Below are 22,134 nucleotides of genomic sequence, written 5' to 3' on the forward strand. Positions count from 1 at the left end.
TGTTGAAGATGCACAGTGTTGTGATTGTTGTGTATATTGTGTCCTTGCAGATAAACACTGTTGGTACACGTACGTATGTTTGAGAAGATGGCAATGCCCAACTCTGGATCCCAGACTTCGGTAGAAGTCATCAAGGAGTTGAGGAGGTGTGAGAGACCTCCTTTGCCAGGACAAACCGCCCCTTCTAACACCTGGAAGGCCTTACAGAGGAATGAGAGACCTCCGTTTTCTGGACAAGCCGCCCCTTCTAACACCTGGGAGGCCTTGCGGAGGTGTGAGAGACCTCCGCTTCCTGGAAAAAACGCCCCTTCTAGTGCCTGGGAGGCCTTGCGGAGGAGTGAGAGACCTCAATTTCCTGGACAAACCGCCCCTTCTAACACCTGGGAGGCCTTGCGGATGGGTGAGAGACCTCCGCTTCCTGGACAAACTGCCCCTTTTGACGCTTGGGAGGCCTTGCGGACGAGTGAGAGACCTCTGTTTCCTGGACAAAATGCCCCCTTTAACACCCGGGAGGCCTTACAGAGGAGTGAGAGACCTCTGTTTCCTGCACAAACTGCCCCCTCTAACATCTTGGCAGAGTTGCGGAGGAGTGAGAGTGAGAGACCTCCGTTTCCTAAACAAATCGCTCCTTCTGAGATCTGGGAGGAATTAGGAGGTGGTGACAGACCACCATCTGCTGGGCAAATTGACCCTTCCATAGTCTGGAAGGACTTGAGAAGGATCGAGATCCCTTGGTCTTGTGGAGAAAGCACTCCCTGTGTGAACTGGAGGGAGTTGCAGAGGAGTGAACCACTTCAGTCTCGAGGAGAACCAGCTCCTTCTGTGACCTGGGAGGAGTTGAGGAGGAGTGACGGACCTAGGTCTCAAGGAGAACATGCTCCTTCAAAGATCTGGGAGGAGTTGCAGAAGAGTGTAAGACCTCAGCCTCCTCAATCATCTACATCTACAATCTGTGAGGAGTTACAAGGGAGTGACAGACCTCTGTCTGATGGAGAAATGGATGCTTGTTTGGTCTGGAAGGAGTTAGCGAGGAGTGAGAGACCTCGGTCTCCTGGAGAAATAGCCCCTTCTGTGACCTGGGAGGAGTTAAGGAGTGTGAGACCTCAGTCTCCTGAAAAAGCTGCCCCTCCTGTAATGAAGGGGAAGACGAAGAGAAGTGAGCAAAGTCGGCTTAGGAGGAAGATAAGGTTACCCTTTGAAGAGGGTGTTAAAGACCTCAGTCTTATGGATAAAATGCAGCTACTGTGGTTTGAGAGGAAATAAGGAGGAGTAAGGGACCTCGGCCTTGGAGGAGGATAAGACTGGCTTTTAGAATAAATGTAGCGAGATAAGGGGAGCAGGAGGCAGGAGCTTGATCATGTCCTTCATGTAAGTACGCAAGACAGCACAAATTAGAAGAAGAGAACAATACAGAGGAGGAGTAGTATGCAACCATCTCAAATTTGGCAAAATGTAAGTTAAGAACTAGTCAGACAGAAAATACCCTAGCAACCACCCTGACGACCACTAAATAACACTAAATGTTTCTTTTATGATATTGGCCTCAAAATTTATACAAACAATGTAATGTAACCTCCTATCATCAAAGCTATTCTGGTGCAATCAAACTGCATTAGATCAGATGTAATCTTATCGAATCTAGTGCCATTACTAACATTACTATTATGGGTTAGGGCTAAACCCTTAATCCTTATCCTTACCCTAACCCTAAATAACATTACACGTCAAAACCCTAGAATTACCCAAGTAGAGTCCTGAAAATGAAAAATATCAAGCACACAAGATAATGCATTGTGCCATTGAAAGTTCATAAAAATGTGGTGTTATTTACTGCAATGTTAGCGATTTGAAGACCACCAGCCTTAAAAGGTTGGAAAACAAACATTTTTCAGGTCCCAGCCCTGCTAGGGAATTTGCATGTCAGTCTAGATATAGAGATAGATATTCATGTTTGAATTGTAGTGCAGAACAGTTTATGATCCTAAATATCAAAACTGCCCAAATGTGTGCAATATCGTGACAGAGGATGTATAGAATGCATGCACACACCTCTTTCTGATACATAAAGAGCAAAGTGAATGAGGCCACTGGGGTGATTCCTGAGTCCCTTATGTATTGATTGAGCACCAATCAGGTCGGGCATGTTGAGATTCTCCGCAAAGCTGGACTGGTATAATATGTTATGATAGGTAAGTTAAAGCCAGCAAAAGACATAGCAAATGTTGAAAAATGGGGCAAGTATGGAAGACTGGTTAGCCAATGACGGGTAAGATCCCCCTGTAAAACTCTGGGACAACCTAAGGCAGGCACAGCCACGAGTACTTGACCCTGCAGCCACTGTGAGCAGGCACAGTGTGCATGAACCCCAGACATGGTGGTTCTACAGCTGATGGAAAGCTGAAAGATAAGAGTGAGAAAAAAGGCAAGTATGGAAGACTGGTTCGCCTATGACGGGTAAGATCCACCTGTGGTACTCTGGGTCAACCTAAAGCAGGCACAGTCACGAGTACTTGACCTTAATGCTCCTGTGAGCAGGCACAGTGTGCAAGAAAAGAAAGTGCTACCTATTGGTATGTGCATAACAGACTGGTACAGATTCAGGAGGATGTGGTGTGCTTTGGCCTTGAGTGGTGTACATCTATTGATACATGGGACTGGGAGAGACACCCTACCACTGGCCTCTAAACTTTTGTTAGGGTCTGATGCCCCATAAGGTAGGATTGTAAAAACTTTGATAATGAATGGGCCTCAGACAGAGAGAAAACACAGACAGCCATGTGACACAGTAACATGTGTATGAGAACATAACTAGCTACAAATCCTTGGAATGTTTACAAGGTATTGCAAATGATCAAAGTATGAAAACAAAACAAACAAAATCCAGAAAAAAACAATAAATCATAATAATGACAATAAATTGCCTCAAGGGCAAAAAATGGGAATATCTGACATGCAGATCCCCCCTTTTTAAAACAACATTTCATCTTTGACCCCCACCCCCCCAAAATATACCATTGTCCTTGATAGCACAACATGCAGACCATGACAGACAAAAAAAAAAAAAACGCTCAAGAGTTGACTGCATGCTTGTTTCACAAGCTCCTCTTCAGTTGTGTGGGTTTCCAGTTGTGTTTTGGGGGTTGCTAAGGTATTAATAGGTGGTTGCTGCATGGTCATGGTTGCCTTGCCACATGCACCTCAGAAAACTCTTGTCAGAGAGATGTGCAAGGCTTCCTTGAACCCTGCATTTCTGCCCTCTCCACAGACAGCGGGTTGGTGGGGTTCAAGTGCTCCTTCCACTGCCCAACTATATCACCGGTCTAGCTCAGTAGTTCTTCACTGCTGAGAACAGCCAGGACAAAGTCCTGCCTCCTCCTCCTCAGTTGTCTGACACCCTGTTCACACATATCGACTCAAAGTAAAATGCTCCCTCCTGCCTCCCACAAGCCTGAAGCTTCTGGTCGTGTTTGGTGTAAAGTGTTAATTTGCAAATTCAGCTCTAAATGGTCATTGTCTCCAACTAAGTAATTCAATTTCTGAGCGATGTGTCTCCATGCATCATTTTTAAAGTTTTTTGCAAGTTATATAATATTAAATGGAGAAGCTGTTAATGATGTGAATGGCAGCCTGTTCTGTCTCTAGTGTTTGAGTCCATATGTGTTAACAGGGGTTTCACTTTTCCAGAACCTTCTTGAGCTCCTCCTCCAGCTTTTCCTCCTGTAACCACAGAAGCTGCAGTCCCTCTGTCTCTATCATATGTGTCTATCAAGAGTTCCCCAAACTAACCAAGTCTCTATGACATTCTAACTATCTATGGCATTCAATGTCTCTACAATTCTCTGATTCCATGTCCTCAACCTCCACCATGCAGAATGCAATTGAAATATCTCTGTAGTTGTAGTAACGTCTTTCAGACATTCCCCTTTAATCACTGCACATTTAGATTCTAAATATGCCCTCTCTACAGAGTTGTGTTTTTATTTTTTTCAAGTGTTACTTTCACTGTGTGATTATTTATCTATTTTCAAGGTCAGTATTTCTCCTCCCCTGCTGAGAAAACACTGGGCAAAGCCCCGCCCATCCCTCAGTTGTCTTGCAGTTTGTCACAATGTCTTTGAAGACTCCCTCAGCTCCTCCACACCCCAGCTTTTGCCTCTGCAACCACAGAGCATGCAGTCCCTCAGCACTCTTATTCCTACCTGTCTGTAAGTTTTTCTCCTCCCCTGCTGAAACTAGCCTGGGCAAAGCCTGGCCACCCACTCCTCAGTCATCTGACAATTTGCCAGAACCTCACTAAATAATAAATTCGGTTTATTTCCAGTGTAGCTATCTACATTCATGGTCACTAGTTCCCTTTTCTCAGTTGAGAACAGGCTGGGTAAAACCCTGCCTCCCACATCTCAGTTATCTGATGGTGTGCCAGAGCCTCTTTGAGGCTTTCCTGAGCTCCTCCCACACTTCAGTATTTGCTTCTGCAACCAAAAAAGTTGTAATCCTTTCATTTTGCTAATTCTAACTTGTCTATAGGTAGTTGTCCTTCCCTGCTGAAAACAGCCTGGACATACCCTGCCTCCCAGAAACTCACTGAGGCGCCTTGATACTCCTCTCAAACCAAAGCTTTTGCTACCCTGTGCATAATGACGTGTCTGTTGACTCAGAAGTCCCCTGAGCTAACCAAACCCCAAAAGCTGTCCTTCAGTGTTGGTAACCTTTTGGTTTCAGCCAGACACTCTCATTTAACCCTCATTGTGTGCCCTTCTCTATGTTGGTCAGGTTCAAATGTTCCTTCAGCCCACTGATTATATACCTCCAGTGGAGGTCAGTAATCGGTCTTCTCCTCTGATAATTGCCTAGACATACCCCCGCCTCTCATTCCTCAGTTATCCAACATTTTGCTAAAACATCACTTAGGCTTACTGATGCTCCTCACACCCCAGCTCTTCTTCTGAAAGCACAGAAGCTGCAGTCATCCAAGCCTGTTGATACCTCACTGTATATCACTTCAGATGTCACACAGTCTAACCAAGCCCAAACACTTTCCTGTTTGACCTGGAGGCTTTCTCAAATGATGTCGTCCACCTACAGCATGTCCGACATGGCCCACCCAGAATCCATGTCTCCAACCTTCCCTGAGATGCAAGAAATTCAGAGGGCAGGACTCACATCTTTTAGCCAGTCACTCCTGTTTAACCCTTAAGCATGTGTATACCCAAGTCTGTCAGTTGGAGTTGGATCCATCTGATCCAACCATAAAATGGAAATCTCTTCACCCTCTCTGATGTCGATCATCAATTATCAGCCTAATGTGTTCTGAAACTAAGTACAACTTACTTCCACTGCACCTGAAAACCTCTGTTGTCCTCTTGATGGAAAGTACTGACAAAGCCTGTTCATGGCTTAATCTATTTTTAAAGCCTAGATTTTTTCTATTGCTCTAGTCCTTCTTATAGTAAGTATGTTTAAGCCTTCCCTGAGAAATGTGAGGATTTCTGTTTTACAGCGTAAGGTTTCATATCTCTCCTGCGCCTGGAGGAAGTTATTCAAAACATTACTCCCTTGTCCACTGCCTTACTTATCAGTTTTAAATAGATGTCACTGAAAACTATTTCTTATAATCATCTTGGTCAATAAATAATACCCAAATAATTCCTGAACACAATTTCACACAATTGCCCAAACTGAACAAACCTCAGCTATCTGACGGTGTGCCAGAACCTCTTTGAGGCTTTCCTGAGCTCCTCCCACACTTCAGCCTTTGCCTCTGCAGCCAAAAAAGTTGTAATCCTTTCCTTTAGCTAATTCCCACTTGTCTGTATTTTTCCTTCCCTGCTGAAAAAGCCTGGACAAAAACCTGCCTCCCATTCTTCCATCACCTGAGTTTGCTGGAACCTCATTTATGCTCCTCTGTCACTCCAGTTTTTACTTTTGCAACAACAGAAACTGCAGTCCTTCTAACCTCCTGATACCTACCTGTATGTTGATTTAGCCAACCAATTCCAAAAGGCTTCTATGTTTGATGAGGAGGCCTCCTCCATTGTCATTGTCCACTATCAGATTCATGGGTGTCTGCCACAGCAAGCACAGATTTTGGCCCCCAACAATAGAGTTTTGAACACGGCCCACTGAAGAGGAATACATATGGCTGAAGATCAGATTAAATTATTCCAATGCTGAACCTAAATGTTTTGCCTAATGTGTTCTGAAACCAAGTACAACCTATGCTTGTCCTTGGAGCCAGTCATGGACAGTCCTTGGCACCATAGCCAAGTCCACTCTGCGTTTGATAAAAAAAAAAGTTTAACCAAGAAAGAAATTCAAAACATAGCCCTGTGTATCCAGTGCTCCATAGTCTTACCTACTTGTTGACCTTTGACTATCTGCTGCTTTATTCCTCCTTCCAGTCAGTACAGTCAAGACTCCCCTCTACAACAATTTGTCCAGCAAATTTGAGGCTTCATAACCCTTCTGTGTACAGATAATTCAATATTACTCCCTTGTCAACCACCTTGCTGTTGCATTTTAAACAAATCTCACTGTCAACTTTATAATGATATCATGTCTGTCAAGTCAGACATTCCTACAGCATTTTCATATTTACAGCTTCCAGCTTGTCATTAGCCTCTGTCTGCATTTTGTTTTACCTTTGTTTTATTTATGATTTTCTTATGTATGTCCATATTGTTGTCCTTGTTTGTTGAGACACCCCCCTCCCTCCCCTCATAGCTTTCTGCTGCTTTATTTTTAATTTTGCAACTCAATGTGTTTGTTGTAAATAAATGTGCTTTATAATTCAGTATACCTGTGTGTCTCCTGTTCTTGTCACTTGTCACAGCTTAAGAGCAAGGCGCTTACAAAATTCTTGTCTTCATTTATGGTTTATGAAGAACTTTGACTTTAACTATAAAAAGGAAGGAAACCTTTAATTTAAAGATAGAAGAAGGTGAGTTAAAGGTTTCCTCATTGAAAAAATCAGAGTCTGTGAATATGTGAATATGTGAATATTTTTTATTTCAAAACTGCTGGACACAAAATGTCTCCTACTTCACTGTTAAGTCCATTCTCAGTGTATCTGCACTTGAGGCTTCAAGTTTTCACATCACACTTGTGTAAGTCGCTTACTGGACCATGATTGGCTCCAAATTAGTTGTGGTGTCACAAATCATGATTGCAGTTAAACATCTTCCGCTCAAAAGTATATTTTTCTTCTTGTTACTTCACTTGGATGTTATTTTTTTCACTGTGCAGTTTGTTTTCACATTCATCTGCTGAAGGAGGAAAGTTTCTCTGTGCTCATCTTAAAACACATTTTTAAATGGAGGGTGTACTTAAACTTGATTTGTGCCACACAAATCAAGTTATTGTTACTAATATTTAATTACAGCTGTTTCATGAATAAACTGTTTGAGACATCAGTGCCATCTGTGGCTCTGGGGGAGTAGCAGATCCAGTATGAAAAAAAGAATATCTGATATCTGCTGTACAGTTTTAATCTGTATTTCTCAAGTCTTTATGTAAGGGCAGGACTAAAACAGTAGATAAACCTTGTAGGATATCCAAGAAAAACTGTCAAATCCTGTCACTGACACCTGAATCACTGTCAAATCAATTAGACCAAATGTTTGTGCAGTATTAGAAAGACACACCACACGTGTTCAGTATAATGATCATCAGTTATACATAGAAAAAACACTAGGTGGCAGCATGAAACCTTTATAAGTCTGTGACTGAACACTTCTCACACTTCTTTCCTCTGGAAACACGAGACTGCCTCACCTTCCTCTCTGTGTTTGTCCTGCACAGTCTTCAAAACTTTATTATGTCTGATTTAAAGCAATATAGTTCTTTTTCCCATGTGTATATGTGCTGAAGCTTTATTCTGTGTGTGTGTGATCCTTCGGGGATTTCAGCCACAGGATGCTTTGGAGGAACCCTGTCATTAGAAGAATTGGACCAGTTCATCCAGGTTTAACCTGCCTCTCAGCTCCAGCCCTGATTCACTCACCACAGCAAAGCTGAGGTTTTAGCAAACTAGACAGCTGCTGCCACAGGGAGGCCCAAAAATGAATTTCAAATGCAAAATCTCTGTGGTCATATTTAAGATAGGCTCCTTGATTTTGTTAAATTACTTTGGTTTTTAATGTACAAAACTCTTACAGAAAAGAGTCAAACTGTTAAATTCTTAGGTGTAAACACAAAACACTGTCCTTACATACAAAATGCAAAACAGTAAATTACAAGTTTTCAAATACAGCCAATTCATATAAGCACAAGTTCATGCTCAAGTGAGTTTTGCTTTCCAGTTTTATTATGCTTTACTGTATTTTCAGTGATTAAGTTAAATTTTACCTTATTTCATGTCTTTGCCCTTTATGAAAGTAGGAATTACTATAACATAAAGCCATAATCTACAGGAACACAGTATTGAAAATAAATTTTAAAAATAAATTTTCCAAAAGGGATTCATCATTTCACATATTATTTTGTGAAAGTTGCATTCTTCTCATTGCCATTTGTATAGCGTTGATGAAATGACCACTGCAGTCTGTTTTGAGGAACTTGTTACAGCATTATATGATTATGACTATTTTATTTTACAGTACAATAATGATTATAATTCAGTGATGAATATATACAATGTGGTGATGCTCTAATAAACTTGATTAATGATTATTTGATAGATATATTTTCATATTGCATGCTATGTAAGATGTGAAAATTGAGCGTAAGCAATCGTAAATTACAGCAAGAGTGTAGTCTATGTGCTGTCCTGTTATGTCTCTTTGTACATTGAGACAGATTCCTATCAGCCTTGATTCATATGATAAAAAATCTTGGAGGTGCTGATGGTGCATGCTGAGACTCAATAAAAGCTTGAGGTGGACAGAAGCAGCAGGGTGTCTTTATTTCTGTTGCTATAGCTTAACCAAGTCAGCATTCATGATACACAGAGACATACTGGGAAGCTACAGAAGCCTTCAACATTTACAGTACTAGTGACCGGAACAAACAACGATGAGGCAGAGGACTGGAAACAAAGTCAAACAAACAGAACAATACAAGAAAAAAGATTTATGGCACTCATTTTTAGTTAATACTCAGAATAATATTGCTTTTAAAATACAACCTCTATCCATCATCATTGCTGTTTTATCACGTTATATTTTCACTGCATTTAAATATCAAATATATTCCTTTACTGATGTATTTATGTTATTGCTAACATCAAACGTACCTAACATTAGAGATATATTACTTACTTTGATAATAGTTTTGTTCAAAAGTACAAATTTTACAGAAAATAACAGTCCGAGTTTGGTAAGGGGGACTGGGGACGGGTGGAGTTCAGGACATGCACAAGGATTTGATAGGAGGGCAAGGGAAGGAGTGGGGCTTAAGCGGGGTCTCCCATTGCATGAGAGGAGCTGGAGGAGCTGTCACTCACACAGCCATTCACACATGCATTCCTCACTGGTATTTTTTAAACATCAGGTATAATTATTTATTCATATTTAGTTCTTTTTAAAGCTAGACTACCACTACTCTAGTCCATAAACAGGAGCTTCACATGCCAACACAGATGCTTCCCCTGGGACAGCCATCAACCAATCAGAGTGCTGATGCAGTTCTCTCCCAGTGTTCAAATAAAAATAAATGGCAGAGGTTGACAGATGAGTACAGTCAGTGAATACACACACACACACATGCACGCGCACACACACACACACACACACACACACACACACACACACACACACACACACACACACACACACACACACACACAGGTGAAGTGAGAAGGCAGCCAAAGTCAAAAGTCCCATTTAGCAAGTGACAATGTAACAAGTCAGAAATGTTTCCTTGAGAGGCCTTTGAAGATTTGTTATCTTGTACACACCAGATAATGACTCAACATATGGGTATTGTGTTCACTAAGTTATCTTGTTGGAACAAGATCAGTTACTTGTTAGCTTGTACGTACAAGATCCAAATGCTTTGTGCACTACATAATAACTAAAAACATATGGATCTTCTGAATCTTGTTCCCATTAGATAGTAACTTGTGCACACAGTATATACAACTGTATATAATTGTAGATACAACAAAGTTATTATATCTAGTGCACACAAAATATAAAATGGCATTCTCTGAGACTTTTCTATGAAATAGTTAAAATATTAAGTACATTTTTTGTGCAAATTTTGACTCAAGTATTTAATTTGTCTAGTTTTACATTTTGTAATTCACCATATGGATTTCCATTATTTAAATTTCAACTGGTTAATTTTTTCAGTTTGAGTTGATTTTCACTCTTTCTGTAATTTAAAGGTAAGTGATTGTTTTCAAATAAATGCTTTCAGTACATAAAACTAAATATAAATGGATTAATGGAAAGCATGTCTATATACAATAAATACTATTTACTCTTCTGTTGATGTATTAATGAGTCAAGTTTAGTAGTAAACCTGATCTAACAGTCAGCCACTTGTGTTCCAGGGTGAAAAAAACTAACTAAGCAGTTTGTGTAACAGCTAGCTTAAAGGTCTTATGGTTTTGTTGCGTTACTTTTCAGTACACCACACTCCTAAAGTCACTAGTGTCAGTGTCACTTCTGATAACATTAAACAACACTGCACCAGCTACTGTATATTTTGGCGAGGGCTGGTGGCCAATAAAATTGTTGGGTGCAGCCCTGCATGTAAGGAAACCAAATCTGAGGTGGATATCAGAATTAATTATTAAGTGAACTCATAATGTGTGTCAGTGTCAATTTAAGTTTAGAATGTTTATTACATTTTAAAGATTTATGATGTCAACAGTGCGATGTGTGTGATATGTGTGAGCTGCAGTTAAACATGATGACATCCAGCATGAACACACACATACAGTTTTTCTATGGACAAGAGTTATGTAATGATGTATTTCTTTACTGTCTTGTCATTTTTCCATCAGATCTCGCCTCTCCTTCTGCCTCCTCCATCCCTCTCTCCCAGCCTCATCTCTCTACCTCCACCTCCTTTTTCTTTCCATCCATCCATCCATCCATAAATCCATCGTGTCCTGTTAGCTGGCAGGCCAGAGGCTGAGCCAGCGCTCTGTCACATTATCCTGCTGCTGAGTGAATTACTCTGCCTCCATTAGACTAACGAAAATGCAGGAGGACAGAGAGAGATGGGAGAGGGGGCAGGGACAGAGAGCAGGATGGTGGGGGGTGGGGGGGTGGAGGAAAGGGAAGAGCGATGCAACTGAGAGATGGATGAAGAAGGAGAGATGAGGAAGATGATGAAGGGGGAGAAAAGTTAGATGAGGTGGAAGGAGAAAGAGATGGGGGAGGGGCAAATAAAGGAGTGGTCTGACACAAAAGTGAGAGGAGGAAGGGAGAGGAGGGAGCGAAGGATGAAAGGAAGAGAGTAGGAAAGACAGGAGGGTGGGTGGAGGTTGATTAGAGATGAAGATGACAGCCGGAGTAGAGAGGAAGATTAAAGAGGAGGAAGACGGAGAGGCGGAAAGCAGGGCAACAGAGAGGAGATGGAGGGAGAGGAACAGATGCAGGAGGAGAAGGACAGAGGAGATGGAGGATGGGTTAGAGACAGGGGGAAGGAGAGGATAGTGGCGGGCAGTGGTGGGCAATGAAGGAAAGGAAAGAAATAGGGAGATGTGAGGACATGGAAGGATAAGAAGAGAAAGATAAATGACAGGACAGACAGATAAAGCAGTGAAGGGAACAGAGAGGAAGGGGTGTCACACACACACACACACAGACATGTTAATGAAATACATTACAGCTGTACACGACACTGAGTGGAAGCACACACATCATTTAGTGCAGTTGTTCAGTAGACTAATGGCTCCCACACAGAGCCAGGACCAAAATTTCAGAAGGACTGAGGTCATGAGTCCATGATTCTTACATCTCACCAAAGGTTTCGGATTGAAAGACACACACACAGACCTGTACAGACAACATGTAGACGTTATATATTTAAAGGGTTACCTTAATTATGTCGACATGAAGAACAAAGGAGTCTGAAGAGAAAGTTGACAGAATTCAAGGTATCCCTTCGATCAGAAGTTTGCGTTTATCGTTTGCAGAGATATTTTATGACATTTTGACAGTTTTTACATTATCAGCAGCCACATTCCTTTCACATTTACACTTCTTCCTCTGCTCACCGTCTGCATGCTATTCTGTCTATCTGTGCTGATATGGAAAAAAGCAAGGGACAAATATAAACTGCAGACAGCGGCATACCTGAGGAGGACCATAAACATAAACAGGAATTGTTTCTGTTTCTATTCAACCATCAAGCTGATTTAACATGAACTTTTGAAATGTTATAAAAATCAGTGCATCTGAACATCAAACACCATCTATATTAGAAATGGAAGGATCTAACTTTTGTCAGCAATCATGCCAAACCTACATGTAACATCAAGCTAGCATAAAGTGGTTTTCCCAGTACAGAAGAAAAGCTTAGGGAGTCTTTTTTCACACAAAAACACTTGGATCTAACCCGGTTTATGGCTTTACCACATGAGAAATACACAAGACAAAGTCAGGCAAATTACGAGAAGTAATGGGAATAGTGGTCATAACAGTAATTAATTAACAAGAACAAGACTAAAAGGCTTCAACAGAAACATAAGACACAAATGAACAGTACTGTTGAGTCAAAAAAACAAAAACAAAACCCTGATATGTTGAAAAGAAGGAATCCTCAGAAAACAAAAGTTGACGGTATGAGATTAACACAAAGACAAGTGAGTCAGCAGTAAACCAGCAGTGTCATGGGCCTGTCGAGATCTGAGTTCAACTGGGGGCTTCCAAGCCACACACACACACACACACACACACACACACACACACATACACACATACACACACATACACACACACACACGCACGCACGCACACACACACGCACACACCCGAGGTAATGACACGTCTTTGACATTTCAAATATTCCTCCATATTGATGACGAGTTCCCTCCATAGCCCTTAATTTCCACAGACACACACAATGTCAGAAGAAACAAAAACACATAAATAAATAGTATAAATAATATAAATAAGAATCATCAGTGCCTGTGTTTGTGTGTGTATTGAAATAGAAAACAAAACAAAAAAAGTTTGAAATGAAGTTAGAATTCACTGAGGGGCTATGGAGGGAAATGGCCATAGCTTGTTCTCTCTGCCTCCCCCCTCCCCATCATTCTCTCATCTCTCAGCTGAGGTTCTCAGAGGTCAGTGCAGCGCTCCTGCTTGCTGTAGTGGTCGAACTGGCTCTTCCAGTGCATCATGTAGGAGGACCAGCGGTGGAACTCCACCTTCCACTGACGCTCTGCCTCATCTATGTTATCTGACGGGAGAAACACAGGGACATAAAGATAATGTTGGTTTAAGCAGCGCTTCACACTAATTCAGTCCTGTTACCAGTAAGGTTAATGTGCGGCTTCATTTATTAGTTTTGTGCTTAAACCATATATACACAAATTTCTATGCATAGAATCCAATTCGTCAATTTCTTCTTGTGTTTGAGAATGAGCGCACATTCAGAACTTCCTTACTAAGTGTACTGACAACAGTGGTGGAAGAAGGACTCAGATCCAAGTACTTAAGTAGAACCAATACAGTAATGTAAAAATACTCCATTACAAGTAAAAGTCCTGTTTGCAAAATCCATGGTTTGGTCCCTCTGACTGATATACTATTATATATGACATCATTAGATTATTAATAGTGAAGCATCAGTGTTAGAGCAGCATGTTACTGTTGTAGCTGCTGGAGGTGGAGCTAGTTTACACTACTTTATATACAGTTAGCTAGTTTAGTCCAGTGGTTCCCAACCTAGGGGTCGAGCCAAAGTTCTGATACACTAATCTGTTTTCAGCTTTTGACTTTTTCTCTAATCTTGGATTTTTGGTGAAATATTGGATCATTTGAACATTTATTGAAATGAAAGCATGCGAGAAGTTTAGAGGGAAAAATCACTATTTGGTGGAGCTGTTAACAACTCATAGACATGTGAAATGTGACCCCGACTACACACTGCTGTTTGTAAGACGTCAAAAGCCAAAAAGGTTGGAAACCACTGGTTTCATCTTTAACAATGTGTTGTATTTTAAGAGCTTGTTATATTATCCATTGTGTCAAATCTTCATCTGAAAAGTAACTAAAGCTGTCAAATAAATGTAGTGGAGTAGAAAGTACAATATTTCCCTCTGAAATGTAGTGGAGTGGAAGTATAAAGTAGCATCACATGGAAATACTCACAGGGTTGTAAAACATGTTACAGGTTACATTACTTGACACCTGCTACACAAAACAGTATGTAAAATTATGAGATTTCAGCACCATTCCACACATAACCATGGTCTCTAATGCTGCCATCAAGTTTAAATACTCTAGACCAATAGTCTTTTGAGGAAAGAAGACACTTTTGAACTGTTGAGCTTTTCTAGTGCCAGTTTTCTTTTTTGTCATTTCAATGCCATTTTCAATCTATAAAATGAAACTGATATTTTTTCTTTTTCTGCAAACTCTTTCAAATAATCAACCATCTACATAACCTTTCAGTACATATGTTTTTATCTTTCTTATTAATTAATTATTACTATACACATAAGATTAAGGGAAGACAACACATCTGAAATTGCTATATTTGTTCTGACTTATTTCATGAGTTTGCGTAATTTGCATAATTTCATGATAAAGAATAAAGGTTATAATACAGAAATATATTGTATGTGGGTCTATATTAATGAGTTTCAGTCTGATAGAAGAACAAAATTATTTTGTTCCTATTCAACTGTGGTGCCTGGCTTTAAAACACATCAACCCCCACCCACGTTTAGGTTATTAAGAAATTTCACATAGCTTGGTTATGTTCCTTCACACTTAAGCCTAGTAGTACAGAGAAAACAGATGATATAAAGTAAGGATGTCAATGATCAGTTGATTATCGGTTATTTTCTGTTAATAATTCAACTGATTAAAAATATATTAACCAATAATGAATCTAGTATCTTGAACAGAGGAAGCTACTTGGTTAATGCAGGCTGAGAGCTGAGTGTCAGAAAGCAGGACTCTAATTACACATACTTCCAACAAAATCAACGCAAAAGTGATGAACTGTAAGAGCGACACTCCCCTGCTCTGAGAATAAATGCATTTTAGTGGTGGCAGTAAATGGACAGATAAAGTTGGAGTGACAGTATTTTTTGCATCTGTTTAGCTGGGCAGCTGTTTCCAGCAGCTGGACTACAGTTAAACATTAGGGGTGTCGCGATTCTCCAAATCTATGATTCAATTTAAGTTTTGATTTTAAGTCACGATTCGACTTGATTTTTGATCAAAGCATTTCTTTTCCAGCACTGATGGCTATACCATTGTTAGACTATCAAGTCTTGATTTGTAAAGATCAACAGATTATTGGTTTTATGCCCTGACAACTGTCATTTACATTTTAAAATTCTTCTTTAAAAAGAGGCTACATGGTATTAAGTGTGATATAACGGTGTGAATGGGTACCTGCGGTATACCATAGGTGTACCGTAGGCAGAGCCTGCACACCACTGAACAGTTATTGTAGTGGGCAGATATGCTGGTTCCGCTGCCAAATTTCAGCGGCGATAGCAGCGTTTACGTCACCATGACTACATGACCCATACAAACGCAAACAAGTCAAGGAAGACTGATAAGACAGAGAACTGATAAGTGTCATTCAGGCTTACATGAAATCATATTGTGAACATTACTGTCCATACTGGCAAGTATTTGTCAGCTAGGAAAGCTAACATGGCTTTTGCCCTGTAGGCTGACACTGTTGTTTGTTTTGTCAGCTGACAATTACATGGTTGCTGCTGCTGGCTGACAGATTACACTCCATTTAAACAGTGTTCCCAGCCTTTGCTGTTATGTGTTAAGCAGTGCACTGGCGCACTGAAATTGAGCGGTCACAATCAAGCGAGAAAAAAACAGAAAACAAGCCGGGAGTAACCATGGCTAGTGAGGATTAACCATGCCTTTTTCAATAGGGGTGCGCAAAAAAATCAATTCACATAAGAATTGCGATTCTATCTCTGTCGATTCAGAATCATTCAGAAATTCCAAGAATTGACGCTGTTTTCCATTTTTTTCCTGACATGAGTTAGCTTGCTAAATCCCATAGATGGCACAGTGACACCACACCGGTGGTCACAACTCCGGGGGCAAGAAGGAAGTGAAGTGTGTGTCATGGAGAGGCCGCGAGCAATGGAGTACTTGACAGAAAAACAAATGCAACCTGCCCCATCGGCAATGACGGCAATCATTTGGACATATTTTGGATTTTCTTATCTCGAAGGAAAGAAGTAGCTTGACAAGACTGTTATCAGGCGTTGCAGCTCACCTCCGCAGGTTTGTGTGGATGTGGGCTTATTTATTTGTAACCGCTGTGAAACAGTCAGAAAATAACATTTTATTCCTCTCATTCAAAGGATTTCTCACTACCACAGCTGCAGGGTTGAGCGGAGGTGTATGGGGATGTTTGTGCTTTAGAACGTAGCCGCTGTGAAACAGTCAGATAAAAATGGTTATTAATCTGATTCACCAGCTTCCTCACTAAGGTTAGCAGCCCTTCCTCTCCTCATCCATCTCCTCTTTAGCTCGACCACTACTCTCTCTCTCTCGTCTTTTTGAAATGAGTCGGGAAACTGTCAGCAAAGCCTAACTTTACTTTTCACGTTATCAAACAAAGGTTGGCAGGTTGTACAGCGTTACAGGTTTTGTTTCTCCAAAAGTTGATTCTGGTTCAACTTTCTTGCTGCGGCCCCTGCAGCCCCTACCCCCGCAGCCTAAACGCACAACGCACAACCCGTCAGCCTGCCAGCTGGTTACCTGAGGATGAGAATGAGAGTCATTTTATCTCAATGAAAAACGTAGTCTCCTTGAAGCTTATGACAAACTGCCAAAAGCAGCTGTTCTGTATTTTGAAACAGTCAATAAAATTCAGTAAATAGCGGAGCTGCCCATTTCATTACATTATATTCATGTAATAAGTATACAAATGTCAATTAGATGGTAATCTGTATGAGAAATTAAGAAAAAGAAACAAAATCGGTTATAATAATCATCTGCTAATAGTGATCAATCTGACCAATTTGATCAATTTTCTTGTTTGCACTTTGCAGCTAAATGTAGCAGGCAGCTATTGTTTGTTTGATTTTGTTATTTGAAGTATGAATTTAAGTTATTATTGAATTTTTGCACTTAGCAGTTCATCTTTGCAGTCAATTTTATTTTTGTATTAAGTATTCATTTGACTCTGTCGCAGGGCTGCCTTGGTTTCCTATTGACTGAGTGAACTAAAGGAACATAAATCTTACTCAGGGTTGACATTGAGTAGCAAATGTTTACATTTGATTCAGCGTGATCTTTTTTACCTATAAAAGTGTCTACCTCAGTCAAATGGAAAGAGTAACTCAAAACATCAATCTACAATCAAATCTATGAATGTATTGAATTGAGCATTGATTTTGAATCAAAATCAAATCGATTTTAAATTGTGAATCGTTTTGAATTGCGAATCGATTGTGAATCGAATCATGACCCCAAGAATTGGAATCAGAATCGAAACAAATCGTGACATTTCCTGAATTGTGCTCCCCTATTTTTCAAGATTAACTTTTCATGAAAAATTGGAGTTAATCAGCAAAGGAAAACCTACACCAGAGCTTTTTTCAACCCCAGGATTTTGTTTTCAAGTAACTTTCGTTAATGTGATCATCAAAGGGTAAGTTTTTAAAATCTAATAACTGATATTATTCTGGCCACTGCTGCCACTGTTGTGTGTGTTACGGTTTATTTGGGAAAACGGTCATTACTATGCACGTCACATGTCACTAATGTTGGCTGTGTGTGTGCTGTGGTGTGTGTGTGTGTGTGTGATGTGTAGGCTTATTAAATGTTGGTTTTGTGTGGTAGGAGGGGTGGCTGTCATGCACCCATATTCTGCTGAAGTACACATACAGGTTTGTTTTGGTGATAAGTCTCACTCCCTCCATGCTGTTTGCTCATTAAACTGGTTGGACTAAGTTAGTGTCTTATTTTTGTTTCAGAGCTGGGCTTGTCATAGGTAACTTTTACAGTAACTTGCTATAGGAGAGGACACAGTAAAATGGGCTGGTAGTTTGCTTTTTTCCCCGATGAGGGAAGGGGGGTCAGAGGACCAAGCTTTAAGAGTCACGGTTTGTTATTAAACATAATGGTTGGAAATGGTCAGCCTTTGCTTTTTATTTTCTCCAATACTACCTACCTTTGGTATGAATATAATAAAGTGTGGTTATTTAGGTGGAGGGAGGGTCAAGATAAAAAAACAGAAAACAAAAAAACAGAGTCATACCCCAGCCACCCTCCTCTCTCTGATAAATAATGAACAGTCCCTAACAATAACTTATTTCACCAGTCAGTTGGGAACAAACTGTTAAACACAGTAACAAAAAGGAGAACCACTAGATGGCAGAAGGGTACTTTACAACAACAGCTTGAGTTTCCCAACCTGCAAAAAGTAACCAGGAAACTAAGTTTATGTGTGTTACACTTTGTAAACGGTCCCTGTGCACCTGTCTCACAGCTGTACAAAAAGACCAACGGTGTTAGTTCAGCTCAGAGGATGGCTCGTTGTGGTGAAAATTAGGTTTTAGCTTGTTGTCTAACCTTACTATGGTAGGAAAGAGGCGTTGTTTGTGTTTTAACAGTGTTTCGCTTACGAGTTATTGATCCAGGAATTTCTGAATCTGTCATTATATTTTCAACTTTACTGTGTGTAGCATATCTTACAAATTGCATTTTTTCTGTCAACTACACATTCGTTTTTTACACAACTCATGGGGAAGGCAAAATGTTGCCACACCCTTCACTTCAGGGAAGCAGGAGGATTCTCCCGTCCTGCTGTGTCTCCATCATCTCCGACTCTGGCAGTAGCAATGGTGAAATGCAGCTGCAGACTACTGGTATCCTACACTGTGTCATCTTTGAAATGTTTTTTTCTCATTGGATGTGTGGAAGTAGGCGGGGTGGAGAGGAAAAAAACTACAGGGAGAATTGCTGATCCTACTTTTGATTTGAAGGTCGAAATCAAATGCTCATTTAATTCGATTTAGAATCGAAATTGTGAAACCCCTAGTAAACGCACACATTACTCCCTCATGTAGATCAGATCTCCAGATTATTTTATATAAAACCAGTCAGTCAGCTCTGGTGAGACTGGGGTGGTGCATGGGCTAACAGTTAGGCCTACAGCCTATGGGACACAATTAAATGTCTATCTGCATGTTATTTTCTTTAATAATAACGTGTTATTTACTTTCAATTGGTAAGTTAAATGTAAACTTGCCAAGCACAAGGCTAATGTTAGCTGGCCAGCTACCACCAGTAGCAAACCGTTATCTATCTGTCCATCGTTTATGTTAACTCGTTTTCACTCATTGAACATTCAACAACAATAATACATATCTTACTGTTGTTATTCCGTCATGTGGATTTCTGATGTTTGATCTGTCACTAGGAGCTAAAGTTGAGTGATGCTCTGTGTTTAGATATTCTGCGCTGGTCTGCAAAAAACAACATCTGGTTGGATGATGCAGCTCTCACTGTTTTTTACAACATCGAAGCCCACAAACAAGATGAAAGGGAACTTAACTCTCTCTCTCTCGATCATTGCAGCTCACAGGAATAAGGTATATCAGGCTTTGGATACACACAAAATACTTGCTAGTATTGTAAGAGTTCATTGTTGGTTTGGCTTGGCACATGAGATTTGTTGACAATAAGAGAAATATAGAAAATTGCCAGCCTTATCCTTTAAACTTTCATTTGTATCAATATTTTAAGTTGATCAGCTTATTAATTATGAATCAGGACCTTCAGTTTTTAGAGCATGTAGCTTGTAAAAAATAAAGTGTGCTAAGTCAGCAGATTACAGCTGTAATTTCAATGTGTCAGATACATATTTAATCAATATTTCATATCTTCTGCTGCTCAGCTCATTTTCATGTTTTATGAATAATGATCTAATGATCTAAGAGAAGTTATAATTGTCGTCAAATACTGTTACAGTACCGTTATTTTCTACTTCTGTTACAAATGTCTAAAGTTGAAGACAAATTAATTCAATAACAGATTCAGATGTAATAAAATTGCATATCAAACCCCAACAAGAGTGCCAAGAACTGTTATAAATGTTTTAAATACAAATTTCAAAAAGCATTTATTATTTATGTGAATTCAATGTACAGCTGTGATACTTTTCGGAATACTAAGTCTAGGACTTGGACTTGATTTGAGACATGTCGGTCTTGACTTGTGATGAATGTGGAGTTTCAATGACAATAGCAACAATAACACCAAATGAAAGAAATGCAAAGTGTTGTGAAAATTTAAATGAAGCTGCATTTACCATGAAATAAAATGTCCCTTCAAATACATAACTTCACAGTTCTTCAACCAAATTAGAGATAATCATCAAAAGGTTTTGTTTTTGTGTTAGCTGTCAGATATTTAAACTCTCAAATACTGATATCGATTGGGCTATACATTATAATTTTAGTTCTGATATTTTCATCTCTCCACAGTGTTTTTTACCTGGCCTTTTTTAGAGACTGGTCTTTATTGGATTGAGCCACTCATGCCAGCTGTAATTAGAGACTCAGCTATTGTTTGAATATCAGCTTTTATGTGAGAATTTACGATAAGACCTTTTAGGGACACCTTCAGACCTATAATGTTGCAGACCTATAATGCATTGTTTCCTGATGTGACCATGCCATGAGTTTAACTGGGAGGAAAATGACTAGTGAAGAATAGTTTCCTGTACAGATGTCATGTGCTGAGTAGTGATGAATGTGGAGTTTCAATGACAATAGCATGTGACCATGCCATGAGTTTAACTGGGAGGAAAATGACTAGTGAAGAATAGTTTCCTGTACAGATGTCATGTGCTGAGTAGTGATGAATGTGGAGTTTCAATGACAATAGCAACAATAACACCAAATGAAAGAAATGCAAAGTGTTGTGGAAATTTAAATGAAGCTGCATTTACCATGAAATAAAATGTCCCTTCAAATACATAACTTCACAGTTCTTCAACCAAATTAGAGATAATCATCAAAAGGTTTTGTTTTTGTGTTAGCTGTCAGATATTTAAACTCTCAAATACTGATATCGATTGGGCTATACATTATAATTTTAGTTCTGATATTTTCATCTCTCCACAGTGTTTTTTACCTGGCCTTTTTTAGAGACTGGTCTTTATTGGATTGAGCCACTCATGCCAGCTGTAATTAGAGACTCAGCTATTGTTTGAATATCAGCTTTTATGTGAGAATTTACGATAAGACCTTTTAGGGACACCTTCAGACCTATAATGTTGCAGACCTATAATGCATTGTTTCCTGATGTGACCATGCCATGAGTTTAACTGGGAGGAAAATGACTAGTGAAGAATAGTTTCCTGTACAGATGTCATGTGCTGAGTAGTTTACCAGTGATGTTGAGGAGTCGTGGCAAGAAGCGGTTCCAGAAAGCACACATCTGATTCCTGAGACCCTTGTGGACCTTCAGTGGTTCAGTGTTGAGTCCAACGTGTTTCTGCTCGCTGACAGTGAACAGAGGCCAGCGCCTCTTGTTTTCCACAGAGCTGTCATGGTTCACATTGGGATTTCTGACAGGGAGGAGGAGAAGGGTAAGAAGAAGGAAGGATACAGGAAGAAGGAAGGTTATTATAATTTCCTATTTTTTCTGAATGTTTGTGCCTATATTTTCTTCTATGATAAAACTTAATTTTAGATGTTATTGTTTTTTTTCCCTTTTTGGTGAGGTGTCTCAATAAGCCATTTAACTCATTATTTTTTTGTGTCTTACTATTTGTGCAAATAAATAAAACATCACATAATAAAAAGTTAACTAAAACTAAAAAGAAGACAATACCATATACAAACTTTGAACATGATCTCTACAATAATTTGCCTGTTTCAAGGTTCCAGGTTCAAGGTTATCTTTATTTTCCCACTAGGGGAAATTTGTTTTGCAGCCAGGGTTCACATTAAGACAGAATACAAAAAGACAACATCAACAATACATTAACACAATGAAACAC

At 39.8% G+C, this 22,134-nt stretch overlaps 1 protein-coding gene across 2 annotated transcripts in view; it reads right to left on the reverse strand.

The window, feature by feature from the left end:
* Positions 1 to 8,879: 8,879 nt before the first annotated feature.
* ache (acetylcholinesterase) overlaps positions 8,880 to 22,134 on the reverse strand; it is a 55,365-nt gene continuing 42,110 nt past the window's right edge. For both annotated transcript variants that reach the window (XM_044341126.1, XM_044341127.1), the window contains 2 exons: positions 21,521 to 21,699; positions 8,880 to 13,359 (listed from right to left, as the gene is read on the reverse strand). In XM_044341126.1, the coding sequence (XP_044197061.1) occupies positions 13,238 to 13,359; positions 21,521 to 21,699 (301 nt within the window). In that variant the 3' untranslated portion in view covers positions 8,880 to 13,237. The remainder of the gene's footprint in view (positions 13,360 to 21,520; positions 21,700 to 22,134) is intronic.

Source organism: Thunnus albacares, chromosome 22 (assembly GCF_914725855.1).
Source record: "Thunnus albacares chromosome 22, fThuAlb1.1, whole genome shotgun sequence".
Classification (NCBI taxonomy): Eukaryota; Metazoa; Chordata; class Actinopteri; order Scombriformes; family Scombridae; genus Thunnus; species Thunnus albacares.